Here is a 13,986-nt window from a genome sequence, read left to right on the forward strand (position 1 = left end):
CCGAAAAAAAACTCCTTGGAGAAAAAGAACTATAAAACCGGAATTAAGTTCTGATATTCTGTCATTTTAAGCCCCTAGCACCCAGAACATGCCCGGTAGTGGCCAATATGGTCCAAGGCACTCAATTTTGTTATTGATCTTGTTATCGAATTTGGAAGTAATGTGAAATGTCGCGTGATAGGTTTTATTCCTTCCATGTCAAAATTAGGTCCATGTTCCATATACACTGGAATTTGTTCCGGCCATATCTTCGAAACCAGTTGACCGATTCCAAAAATATTTGATAGCTTTCAATGGGACCACAATACCTATAGTTTGATGTAAACAATTCTTCAAATCGGGTCAATGATTTTCGAGAAAATGAGCCATGATGAATAGCTAATGCGTGGAAAGTGAACTTTTTTAAAAACGAAGTTAAACTCAAATTTCTTGATTTTTTTAAAAAGCAAATTCATAAAAAAAAAACTGTATGAAAAGGGGTTTTTCATGACACCAATAATCACTAAACAAAGTTTTTGAACAAATATGGGCTAAACTAGCATTTGCAAAAATAGGTCCAACCATCATCATTTTTTAGGTCCAACCAACATCATAATTCTTTGCTGAATAAAAACGTTTAATAAAATCGTTTGTTCATAATATTTAACTTTTAATATTATTATTAGAAACAAGAAAGGTAGATCTGTCCACTAATCACGCATTTTTTATAATTATATGTTGAATTCATAAAAAAAATACGACATGAATGTTGACGTCGTGTGAAACAGGCCTAAATAGATCCAACCATCATCAGTTACCCTATTTTAAATCTTATTCTCTTTCCGACATATAACAGATAACCTTCCGACGCAAATCCTCGTCCAGGTACTGGCGGCATGCATCCGGCAGGCTAGGGCAAATGAAAGTTTCGCCACATTCACCCATGAACAGCAGAATCAAATCCTGCGACACGTTTGGTTCGAATGTTTCATCCTGCGCGTCGCTAACTGGTCCATCGATATCTCCTCCATCGTGGAAAGGTTCGTTTGCATTGATGATAGTTGGAGAACCTCAATAAATTGTTTTATTTTATGATTTTCCTCGCAAAATTTGATAAGTCGACACTTTGTTTTCTTATCACAACCAGATGTGCCGACGAGCAACTTCGAACGATTGTTCAGCACACAAAAGCGCTACAAGTGGATCTAATTGAACTTTCTCTGCTGGAGACGATGATACTTTGCCGGAAAGGTAAACATCTAGTTTTATTGAATAGCTTGTAGCTTGTAGGACTCATCCGATATGGACGTTGTCCACTTTGGTGGCAAAACTTTTCCAAAGTCCCATTTCTTTCCCCTCTATTCTCCCGACTCAACTGGGCAGGGTTAAATCCTTCTAACCCATCGTTTAATCTCTCGTCCCCTCCAGAGTACGCCCTGAGTGCGAAAGAAGCTCAACAACTGGAAAGCACATCCGAGACAGCATTGATCGCCTTAGGCCACTACAGCATGCAACAGATGAGCATCGTTGGTCCTCCGTCTGCAACAGCCGCAGCAGTAGTGTCATCATCGGTATCTTATCCGAGCAAAACAATTGTTGCTGCCACTAGTACTAGTGCGCCGATGCCCAACAGTGGGGCTAGTTGCACCATACCAATGTTCCTACCGTTTTCGTGCTACCGCTTGGGCAGACTGCTGCTCGGGTTAAGAGGTTTATCTATGCACTGCTACGAATCATCGGTACGTGCCATGTTTCATGAGGTCACCGGCGATGGTCTAATGGAACACTTTATAACCAAATTATAGAAAGAGCGAACGATACGTGCGGGGTGTTTGTGACAACGTTTTGTGATATTTCCATGTAAAAACAAATGTACTTTTGAAAATTATGTGTATTTTAAATATATAAATCTTTATACATAGTCAAGGGAAAACTCTCTGAAATAATACAAGACATTCGACAGAAAAATAAATAAAACCAGTTTTATGAAAAAGAATACGCACACAAAGAAGGTTCCACTACAAAATCGCTTCAAAAGCGTTGTTTTTCAAATAAAAAATCTGTTCACATCTGTCAACAATGTAAGAATTCAATTATCCTAAATATATATCTCTTTCCTTCTCTTTTACACGAAGCTGCTTGTTGCGTGATCCAGATAAACGCTTCTCGTCTGTGACTGCTTCTGCTGCTGTGATTGGGACTGCCGTTCCAGCGAGCCCCCCTGCTGCCCGGACGATCGTCTTTCTCTACCACTGCTGTTACTATTGCTACTACTTACACCATTTTGACTACTACTACTATTACCACTAATACCGTTCCCGTTTGAGCTAGTAGATAGGTTACATAAGCTGGTGCTCATAGTGCTACTGCCGTTGTTGGAGCCCGGTGGCGCGTGACCCCAGTTGGACGGTTTGATGGGAAGAATTTTTGGCTTCGGTGGCAAAGGTGGCGGCCCTTTCAGATTATCCGCATCGCTGCTACTACTGCTGCTGGTGCTGGTGCCAGTGTTGCTACTGTTGGTACTGCTACTGCTGGCACTGCTAGTGCTTGCCGTGAGGTTATGATGATGCTGCTGCTGCTGTTGCTGCTGTTGATGATGGTGAGCCATGCCATGATGATGGTGGTGGTGGTGGTGATGATGATACGGATGGTAGTTGCCAGAGGAATTTGTGATGCTGCCATCCGGTAGTTCACTACTGCATCCGTTGGCGGGTAATGATGGATCGTAATGATCACCACTGCCGAGGTGAAAGTTCGATCCTCGATGGTGAGCCGTACGGGAAGATGGTGACAATTCGGGTGAGTTGCATGCATTAGCTGGGCCGTGGGTGAAGACCAAGGTGGTGTCTGGAGGAGAAATAATAGCAGAAGGGAACATTGTTGTAATTCGAGACTTGCTTCTATGGAACATTATAATAGTTTCACATGATGAACAAAGCCAAGCATCCACAATGTGGATTCCACATATAGTGCTACCTCAGCTGCAGCTTCCGTGTTGACTAATGCTATTTACAAGAATTTGAATGAAGCATCTTAAATGTTATTGCATCTTCTCTCTGGCATATTGAATTGCAATTGGAACTTACTTATTTGTCATATGCAATATTAGGCCCTTTGCGATGAGAGGCAATCACGCTGGACACTACACCACCGGCGCCGCTATCGCTTCGACTTGGTTACATAATTTGGCCCCTGGTTTACCTATGTTATTTTATTTTTTTTTCATATAGCTTAAAGTTCAACTTTGAAAAAACCGTTTCAACTAACCCCGGTGTACCTAAATTCCAGAACAACATGTGAAAAGGGCATACAAGCTTTTTGTAAACAAACCTTCTTATGCCCTTTTCTCGCCACCCATATGACACCAACGCAAACCTTTAACATCACCGGGTAGGGGACACTTTCCCCTTCCCGATGATATTGCTGGTTTGCGTGGGCGACCCTCGGTTGGTGAGAAAAGGGCCTACAAATGTTTGTTTACAAAAAGCTTGTATGCCCTTTTCACATGTTGTTCTGGAATTAGAATACCTCATCAAAACAAAAGCGACAATTGGTATAGAGCAGTTCCACGCCAACCGGCGAATCGATTTTATTTTTGATGTAAGATTACGTTTTTCGACAACATATTGGGGGTGCAATTTCAAAAATCCAAAATCGACCGCGTTACGAAAAGTGGTCAGGGTTTGACCACTTATTACTCTGTCAATAGCGGATGGATTTTAATTCTAAAAAAGCCAATCGGTTGGTAATTTTTCTACAAAGCTGCTAAAATGAATACTTTATCAATTTTCAATAAGTCACTTTTGAAAATTACACAAATGTCCAACTGTTGCAATGGTGATCAAAATTAGCACCAATTGCCTGCAAAAAGTGGTTTGCCTAACATAGTCGCCAAACCTTAATAAAAAAATACCATACCCGAAAGATAACCAAAATGGTCGAACTATTGCACAAATGGTTTTGATGATAACCTGAACACGTCGTTAGTCAACATAACCATACAAATTGTATTAGGGAATATTGATACCGAGCACGGTCACTACGGTCAAGTTTTGGATTCAACCTCTTAATTTTCCTCACTGAATTCCATGAAACTTCGCCTAACTGTTCGCCCCCCTCCCATTTTTGTGCCGAAATTTGGCCATTTTGACTATCGCTTAATTTTTCAAAATGGCGTATTTAATATTTTTCAATACATAGCACGAAAACGGCATCATCTAATTGAAATGATGTCTCAGACAAACTTGTAAGAAACTTGTTTGCCTTTAAAAAAAAACATACACACCAAAACAAATCATAAATTTTCATAAAAAATTTAAAAAAAAAACTGACAAAAACTGCAATAACAAAAAAGTACATTTTTAATATTTGAATAGGGTAAGTGTACCAATTGTTTGCCCAAGATGTTTCCATTTAAGCCCTATCTTGAATTTCAATTTTATTCATTTTTCACCAAATTTAATTCTATGCAAGGCGAGAACATAGATTATGACATATATCTATTTATTTTAAATTTGAGTTAGTCACTATGACCATAACTGGTACATTTACCCTACTTTATGTTTATTTGAAAGCTTATCAAAAATGCAAAAACAATTTTCTGGACTAAAAACTATGTTTTCTGCATGAAAATCAATAACAATTATTTGTGGAAATAAAATCAAAAATTGTACTAAAAGTTGATGTTCCACAATTTAGGACAATTTTGAAGTCTAGACTAACATTTGAAAATGGCGTAATTCCATAATGACCATATCGAGAAAGTCACTTCCAAATTTTGACGACCTAAAAATTAATCCTATTTCACGACTTTCCATTTTCTGGATGATTTTATAAGCTTGTCATATAGTCAATAGTGTAATCTATCATCATGCATCACAAAAAATTCAAAACAAAAGCTTTCTTTATCATGAAATTGAGAAGAAAACATCATACCAGGCATAACATTTGATAACGGCACAAAAGCATTTGTAAACAAACATTCTAAGGCCCTTTACACGCGAACCAAAGTATGCCAACGCAAACCAATACCACTTTCGGAAAGGTGATAGTTGTCCCTATCCGATGATGTTATTTGTTTGCGTGGGCGTACTTTGGTTCGCGTGTAAAGGGCCTTAGAAAGTTTGTTTACAAATGCTTTTGTGCCGTTATCAAATGTTATGCCTGATACGCCCTTATAATTACGGATCTTCCGCCCTTTGAACTGCCAACACTGGTAATACGCCAGTACACCCTCGGATTTTTTTTTGTTAGTTGTTCCGCCTTGGTTCTTCATTCGCAAATTTTGTGAGAGTGGAATTACGCCCGGAGATTTTTTTGGTCTTCTTTTATTCGTTGTTTACACGTGCAATATCAATTGGATGCATTCCAAATGAGTCGGGCGTGACTAGATACTACAGAATCAGTACGTTTGGCATATTAAACCAGATGCATCATAGAGTTGAAAGTTGGAAATGCGCCATGTAAGAAGTAACGTTTTTGTTGATTTGAAGTGATATTTCTTCTAATTTTTCGTGTTTATCGCGTAGTTTGTAAACTGTTCTCTCTATATGTGGCAAAATATGGTTTGTTTACATTCTGGCTCTTCCGCCCCTTTCAAATGTTAGTCTAGAAGTGTCCATTTCAGAAAAGTTAGCAATTTTGATAAGCACGCATGATGAACATAAGTTTTTAAATTTGAAAAAAAAAAACAGAGTGGACAGTGAGTTTTCCCGGTTCAAATCACAAAAATGTCCCGATTGTTACTACACTCAAGTATTTTTTTTACACGGAGCCGAAGTAAACTCCAAATAACGAGTTTATTTTTTGCGATCCTGGGAAATACTATCAAATACCCAACAATATATGTATTTTTGGAATCAGGGTGATGTGTAGGGACCGGAAATCCATGTCTGATGCCATTTTGATATCAAGATAGTGGCTTCCGGTTATAGAAAAAATGAAAAATACTGTCAAATACCACACAATATGAGTATTTTTGAAATCTAGGTGACGTGTAGGGACCGGAAAACTATGTCTAACGCCATTTTGAAATCGTTACAATATGCCGGTTGGAGAAAAACTGAAAAATACTGTAAAATACCCCACAATATGGGTATTTTTATAATCGGGGTGACGTGCAGAGTCTGGAAATCGATGTCTGACGCCATTTTGAAATCAAAGATGGCAGCTTCCGGTTTCATAAAAACTTGGAAATTCTGTCAAATGCCCTTCGATATGGGTATTCTTGGAATCAAGGTTACGCGTAGGGACTGGGAAGGCATGTCTGACGCCATTTTGATATCCAAGATGGCGTCTTGCGGTTAGAGAAAAACTGAAAAATACTACCTTATGTGCTTATCCTTGACCGATACGCGTATTTCGTCTACAATGTGCAAAAAATACTGTCAAATACCCCACAATATGGGTATTTTTGGAATCGAGGTGACGTTTAAGGACTGGATGCCATTTTGAAATCCAAGATGGCGGCTTGCAGATACAGAAAAACTTGGAAAAACTGTCAAATACCACACAATATGGGAATTTTTTGGAGCCGTGCTTACGTGTAGAGTCCGGAAATCGATGTCTGACGCAATTTTGAATTTCAAGATGGTGGCTTTCAGTTAGAGAAAAACTTGAAAATTCTATCAAATACCCATCAATAGGTATTTTTGGAATCGGCGTGACGTGTATGGACAGGAAATCCATGTCTGATTCCATGTTGTTATACATTTCCGCGACTTGGTGTCTTCGGCAAAGTTTCTCATTATAATAAGGACCATCTATTGACATAAACAAATAGTTCAAAATTCTTCCGCAAAGATGCCGTAGGCTGTGGAGTTTTGACGCCATTTCAATGTATTAAAAAAAAAATTAGGAAAAAAAACATGTTCCACTGAAATTAAGAAATCTCAAAAACACCAACATATACCTCTCTCACAGACAAACAGACATAACACATTGAATATTTCTCACTGTAAAACATCGTCGCTAAAACATTACCGCCATCTGTTCAATACACTGTGGTGGGTAGTACCATAGAGGTAACTCTAAGACAAGAAGGTCCCGAAATAACGTGCTCAACTTTTTGGCTCAGCTCTGGTTCTCGCTTCGGTCCAAAGCTAATCGATTCACCCCTCGAAACATAGGAAAATCCACTAACCCCTCATTTTATCTGTCAAACTTTCATAGCTAATCAAAACAAACATTGTGTAGTAGTAGAATTTCGACAAGAATGGGGTACGTTAATCGTTTGCTTGGGACCAATAGGCTAGTCAAGTAGTGAGCCAATTTAAAATCGTTAGTTTCGTATTGATTGTTGGTAGTACGCTGAACAGATGGCGGTAGTGTTTAAACGTCAAACGCAAGGGAATTGAATATGCGCGCCACAGGGTGCGGTACTACCAACTACGATACTTTTAAATTGACCGTTAAATGCTTGTTCGATGACAACTTTCGAGTGTTATGTCTGTTTGTCTGTGCCTCTCTCATATTTTGATATCTTTTTTATCGAGTATTGCTTAATTTTTACTGAAAATGTCAGGTTGCTATTTTTTGCGCTTTGGAAGATAATAAAGTTACAAAATTGCTGTATTTTCGTTTTTTCAACAATATCTTTAAAATTTGAAGCTTAAACCGGTATGTTTCTTTACAAAAGTTTTTTTTATATGGATCTGCATAAGAGAAAAATATAACATTATATGGTTGTATGCAAAAAAAACGAAACAGAAAGAAAAAACCATATTTTCGACATTTTTTTTTCTTTGACTCCTTATAACTTGGAACCAGTAGGCTTTTACGTTTTCAAGATAAAAAACTTTGCCGAAGACATCAAATCTCAAAAACGTCAGAGAAAGAAGTTATATTGTGGCTCCATCTATGCGGAAGAGTTTTGAACTATTTGTTTATGTCAATAGGTGGTCATAATTATGATGAGAAACTTTGCCGAAGACACCAAGTCGCGGAAATGCTTCATTTCGAAGTTATTAATTTTGCTCCGATAGATTGCATTCCTGGCCCAGTGTGCAATGTGATCAAGGAAACATTGTTGCAAATCTTGAAGCAGGAGAGGATTTAAGAAAATTTCTATAAGGCTTTTTTTAATTTATGTCTTATACAAAACATTTAGATTTACTTTTAGAAAAACAAAAACGGAATCGTATTTTTTAACAATCTGGGGCTGAGAAAAATCCTCAAAATGAGGGATTTTGAATAATTTCAAGATTCTAGATTTGACCAAATCAATCAAATGGTCAAATTTCAACGCTCTGGAAGTAGTAAGAATGTTCAGGTTTCAAATGTTTTAAAGAATAATCTATTCTATTCTGACGCAAATACCTTAAATTTTTGAGGAAAATTTAAGTGTTTATTTCAAAGATGTGCTGGAAAGGATTCCTTCAAAATTCTCGGAAATATTTTAAGGAGATTTGTCAACCTAATTCTGAAATGATGTCCGATGGAATGCTGAGATGGATTCTTATGGATTTCTGGGGGATAGAAGTTGTGAGGAGAACTTCATGGAGGGCGGGGAGATACTCCTCACCTTCCCTCCAGAAAAGGGAGTTTTTGGTAAAGCAAATGATTAATCCGATTCAAGCTTTCCTCAAAGTTGACCTTTGCTCGCTTTCTACTCTCTGTAAACAATTTTCAAACTGCCGTACTCTAACGGAACTATCAACTCTATACATTCATCTCCTCATCTATCGTATAAAAATAACACTTTAAATCTGATATTTGTCGATAAGCATCTTCAACTATGTAAATCGTTAACTTCACGCATGGAGGAAAACATACCTGATAAGTTAAACAAAATAATTTGTTTTTTACCGTTATCAAAATAAAAGAATTCTCGTATTTTAAAAACATTCCAAAAACTTCAACAGTGCTCCGTTATTTGTGTGACTACGAAATATTATAATATTTCACTACTACTAAATAAGCTTTTTACCGATTTGTGCTAATATGTTTGGTATCTAATTGCTGGCAAACAAAATGAAGTTATTTTTCAATCATCTCATCAACAAACCTGCTGCGAACAGTATTTCTTATTTTAAATACAATTAGGGACATATGAGCAAGGGTAAAAGTTTACCTACATTTTGTTCAAAAACTCAATTTTATATTTGCTTCAAGGCTCAGGGGGAGGGCGCGGTTGAACCCTAACCCCCTCTCTTCACTGCGCCAATGCTTCACACTCTTTGAATAAACCATGTTGGGCTTTCGTACAGTTTTCATGGTGTGAATCGAGCTAATCTGAAACCATGAATACAAACTTAAATGGTTCGTTCATTTTTTCCTCGATTTTTTGTAAAATCATGGGGACATTACTTTGACTGTCCCACACGGGTATTTTTGTGCGTAGAACATGTCCTACCTGTTCCACTCATTTCCAGCGCCTCTGATAGAGCGATTGGAAAAATTACTGGTATTCTATCTCTGACATTTTCAACTCTTCACATACTACGCAAACGTTGTAAATACTACAATTTCTAGCTAATTATTTCTAACTAAACACACGAATACTGAATGATTCCAAATCTGATCTACATGAATGATCAAAACGTTACGCAAAAGGCTAAAATGAAAAGAAACGTAGACTCTACTTCACATACAATGCCTCATAAACGACATATCGAAAGAATAGTGCTACTGATGGCAGTGCAAAACAAAAACAAAAATGACACAGAGTACCCTAGAACCATACTGATAAATACCATATTTTATGTAGGGTATCGTTGTCCGGCCTTACATTTCAAGAAGGCTCCCTCACTTAACACTCATGATCATCTCGATAACACTTGAAAAGCTTCCTGTTTTAACATTGGAAAATTAGAAGAAAATTTCAATAATCTCTCACAATCATCGAACGGTGCGTTCAACCTACCCGCGTAGCTATTCTCCGACTGGGACCCATTTCCATTATCGTCCAGCATCAACGGGGAAGCGTTGCACCGTAGCGAAAGGTTATTCAGATTGCTTTCGCTGGATGCCGACTGAACGGGCCCACAGGGTGACGTTGGACTGCCCCCGCTGCCTGCGCCCAAACCTCTGGTACTGGTGATGGACAACCGTGGTGCCGGTTGAGGTTTATTGATTTGCTGCAGCGATCCACCATTTGTACTGGAACCCAGTGGGAACTCAACTGAAGAGCTGGTAGTGAATTCCGGTCGTTTGACGCCCGGTTTTCGCGAGAGCTTCGAAGGTTGGGGACCTCCGATGGACGCTGAGGTCGTCGTCGTAGCCGGCGTCGACTGGCCACCGGTTGTAAAGTTTTCCTTATCTTTAAGAAAATCGGGCAGCTCAAAGTTGATTTCGGTACCGCGTTGATCCTCCAGGCGGGACCGCTGAGCACGTTTGAGTCCTTCGAGAAGTTCTAGAAAATAAAAACCATTAGAACCGGTTCTGGTTTAACAAATCCAGTAAATAGATAAATTACCATCATTCTGCGATCGCATAGGAATTTGCAGCTTCACACCAGCTTTCAGTTTGGCAATAATAGGCTTCTTGGTGCCAACGTTATTCACACTTTCGCCACCATCATCGGATCCTGCGGTAGAGCATTTCTTGTTTTTCGCTCCTCGACCGCTTTCCGATGGGGCATTTGACCCCCTTCGGCGGAATCGATCCCTTCGCGTCGACGAACTATCCGAGGTGCAGTCTTCCGGGACTTTCCCGTTGACGATTTTCCCATTCATCAGCTCGTTGAATACCTTATTGGTAATTTCATCCAGCATGTTCAGTTCTTGCTTAGTATCATCCTTCGGATCTTCCTTGCTCTTCAATTGCAAGTTGTTATTGTTGTTGTTGTGCGATTGATTCATATACATGTGTTGTGATTTTTTAGCTATATAGTTGGAAGCACCCCCATTAGAGGAAGGCATCGCAAAACTGTGGGGCTGGGATTGTGCCTGCTGATGGTGCAGTTGCTGCTGGAAATGGTTGATAATCTGCTGGTGCTGAGAGGTAGCGATTATAGGAAGCGGAGGTGCTTGATTGACGTATGCTCTTTCCGAACGGGATGCGATGGTTCGCGTTAGATCCTGATGGAATTCACTCTCGTTTCCATTGCGGACCTGCAACCACAGCCCATCGACACTCGTCACCGGATAGGTCATATCCAGATAGGCATCCTTAGAATAGACGTTCATCTGATCCAGTTCGTAGTTGTACTTCAGTAAAATGGGCCGCAACACATCTCCCAGCGGTTTGGTGGCCTTACTTTTGACGGAAATCATTTTTCTATTCGGTAAACTCAACTTGAACACCACCCGTTGATCGATGTTCACTTCCTTTCCGGCAAGACTAGAAGACGGACCGTCCAGATCCAAAGGCTTGTGGTTACCTGCCAGGAACGCTTCGTACGCATTGTACACGATGCCTCGCTTATCGAGCAACCGTTCGACTAGTTCCTTGATGGTTTCATTGGAGCGTGTCTGAACCACCGTCGTTGCTCCATTCGATAATATCACACGGCACAAGGTGTTGCGGGTGTCGTCCTGATCGTACGACTTGCCAATGGCGGCATCAAAACTAAAAGATTTATTCAAACGGCATTAGTAATTGATAGCTAATAGCATATCTTTATCAGACTCACCTGGCTAAGGAACTTCTAGAACTATGAATATCACTAGTAGAATTGGTCGAAAGGACCTTCAACGTATTACTGCTACCTCCGGTTCCACCTCCATTGGAGAGTGAAGATTTTCCGCTTTCCTTCCTCCCCTCCTGGTCCGCACGGTCCTTGGACTTGCACCTCGTTTTGCGGTGCCATGGAAGCAAGGACTTCCGCCGTCGGTCCTCCGCGTTACTCAACGACTTCTTCAGCTTGGTTGTGCTTTGCAGGGCAAAGCCAGTTCGCAGCAGCGGATCCAACTGTTCTCCAGGATAGGGCAACGGATGTCCCTTTGCTTCTGCATCCTGACACGTCTTGTACATGTCCGACTTTATGAAGCGTTGGTAGCTATCGAATTTCATCAGATTGAAAATCTGCTTCTGCGCGGCCGCAAACAGTGTCGGTTCCGCCTGCGGCAAATGTTCCTTGGCGATATTTCGCGCAATCGAATCCACGTTGACTGGTTCACTGCAGCCGGATTCCAGGTGCTTGACAAAGATGGCTTGCGCTTCCTTGGCCCGTTCCTCGCACTCGGTAATCTGTCGGTAGCGCTCACATGCCGTCCAGAAGTAGATGTTTTCAGCGGAGAACTCCTTCTTGAGAAATTCCTGTGGGCACAAAGAGTTTTGTTAGAAATCGCTAGCAAATAATTAATACCTAATTCTATAAACACTCACCGAAAAAGTGTGCAGACCAGCTGCATCCTCCAACAGTTTCTCGAAGGACGTTCCCCACGAAGCAACCCCAGGTGGGCCACTGTAGCCACTGGCCGTACCACCGGTAGTCTGCGTTGAATCCGCGGTCACCGTACTGGCAGCCTCGGCGTACGGATTGTAACCGCTCTTCGTCGAACTGTAGTCATCGTCGATGGACTTGGTGTAGACATCGCTCTCCGAGGCTGCCAACGAAGAGGGCCTTCGGTGGGACGAACCGGGCGTTCGCTGGTCTCCGGACCGGGACCGCAGCGATGATTGACCCCAGCGACGGAATGGGGAAGCATTGTGGTTGATTTGTTTGTTCTGAAATTAATAATTAACGGCGATAAATTAACGCGAGTCGTAATCGGACGAATTTTTTTTAATTTTGAAATGATGGACATTGCATGATGCGCTCCTACATTGGTATTTGGCTAGGACATTTGGTAACGCGAGCAGAGAAATAAAACAAAATTTGATATTTTGATATAAGCGTTCTTAATAACATGATTTGACAACCGTGTGGTCAAGTTAACAGCAATCATAACAAAGCATAGATCTAAATGGTATCTGAAGGATGTTAAAAGAATATTAATCTAGCTTTCATGATCACTAATCAATGTATGCGTTTTATATTGGTGTTTGTGAATAATAAGCAAAAAAGTACAATAACAATATTCGACGATCTATTAGCATACAGTGTATCTCAAAATTGATCGTACAGCAGTACTTAAATTTTAGAAAAACGGCTCTAAAGGCACAAGTTAAAAAGATACGTCTCTGAATGTTTGACAGCTGACTCAGCATATATTTATCAATTATTGGCTCAGTATTCGGCAGTTTTGGTTGAGTTTTCAAAAAGTTAGAGCAATTTAAGGAAAACGCAATTTTCTTGAAAAACTTTTTTTTTTTTAATAAAATGAATGTAACTTCTGGAAATTTTGCTCATTTTTAGTCGTAATAAACATCATTCATCTGCCACTAATTTTACTAAAATTTGTCCACTAGGTAAAAAGTTGTAAATCGAGCGTTTTATTAAAATAAATCTAACTTCTTACAGGCTCCACCAATAAAGACCAAAATTATAGCAATAAATCAATAAGTATCTGCAAGCAGCAAGTATCCTGCTTTATTTTCCCATAGCTATTATTTTATTAAAACCCACTGCAATACTTCTAAGAATTACTTCTAGAAGTTATTTGATAACAAGTTTATTTCGACTTAAACAATAAATGAAAGTTTAAAAATAGCTTTCAGTGGTAAATGTACATGCTCTTTTCATCAAATAGGGGAAATGGCTCTAATGTTGGCCTATGGATCTAAGATTGGGTCCATCGCTAAAAATCTGTTATTTATCAATTTTTTCTAGATGATCGCGTCATTGCAATTGAGACGGTACTAATGGATATTTTTGGTCGCCATTGAAAATTTATTCGATATATATTATTATTTTGAAAATATTATGCTATCCGATTTTACTCGGGAGCCCTACTAGAAAGGTAGCGTTCACGAGCATTGCAAAGCTTGAATTGATGAGCTTGTTACACCGCGCTTGTGAAATATTTTACCATTACACCGTAGAAAGCTCTCCGGATGCTCGAAAGCACCTACAAGCTACACGGTCGTTCAGACCAACTCAATTTCTTCAAATGTGGATTTACTGAAAAGTGAGTTGAATTTTCCAGGCTTTTTTAGGAAAAACCGTGAAAATTTTACTCAGTG

At 39.6% G+C, this 13,986-nt stretch overlaps 2 protein-coding genes across 8 annotated transcripts in view; one reads left to right on the plus strand and one right to left on the minus strand.

The window, feature by feature from the left end:
- Window positions 1–813: 813 nt before the first annotated feature.
- Window positions 814–1,795, plus strand: Hr83 (Hormone receptor 83; the record flags this gene model as incomplete). The annotated part of the gene is made up of 3 exons (XM_065238520.1): window positions 814–1,019; window positions 1,127–1,230; window positions 1,408–1,795. Coding segments are annotated over 3 exons (687 nt in total), but the record flags the coding sequence as incomplete, so codon positions are not given.
- A 60-nt stretch (window positions 1,796–1,855) lies between these two features.
- loco (locomotion defects) overlaps window positions 1,856–13,986 on the minus strand; it is a 147,875-nt gene continuing 135,744 nt past the window's right edge. For 6 of the 7 annotated variants that reach the window (XM_065236687.1, XM_065236791.1, XM_065237030.1 and 3 more), the window contains 5 exons: window positions 12,247–12,588; window positions 11,552–12,177; window positions 10,394–11,487; window positions 9,842–10,330; window positions 1,856–2,826 (listed from right to left, as the gene is read on the minus strand). In XM_065236687.1, the coding sequence (XP_065092759.1) occupies window positions 2,105–2,826; window positions 9,842–10,330; window positions 10,394–11,487; window positions 11,552–12,177; window positions 12,247–12,588 (3,273 nt within the window). In that variant the 3' untranslated portion in view covers window positions 1,856–2,104. Of the gene's footprint in view, window positions 2,827–9,671; window positions 9,768–9,841; window positions 10,331–10,393; window positions 11,488–11,551; window positions 12,178–12,246; window positions 12,589–13,986 lie in introns of all 7 variants that reach the window. The other variant, XR_010518755.1, reaches the window with a different exon arrangement.

Source organism: Ochlerotatus camptorhynchus, unplaced genomic scaffold, assembly GCF_037179485.1.
Source record: "Ochlerotatus camptorhynchus isolate MF236.1 unplaced genomic scaffold, CSIRO-AGI_Acam_v1.1 ptg000004l, whole genome shotgun sequence".
Lineage (NCBI taxonomy): Eukaryota > Metazoa > Arthropoda > Insecta > Diptera > Culicidae > Ochlerotatus > Ochlerotatus camptorhynchus.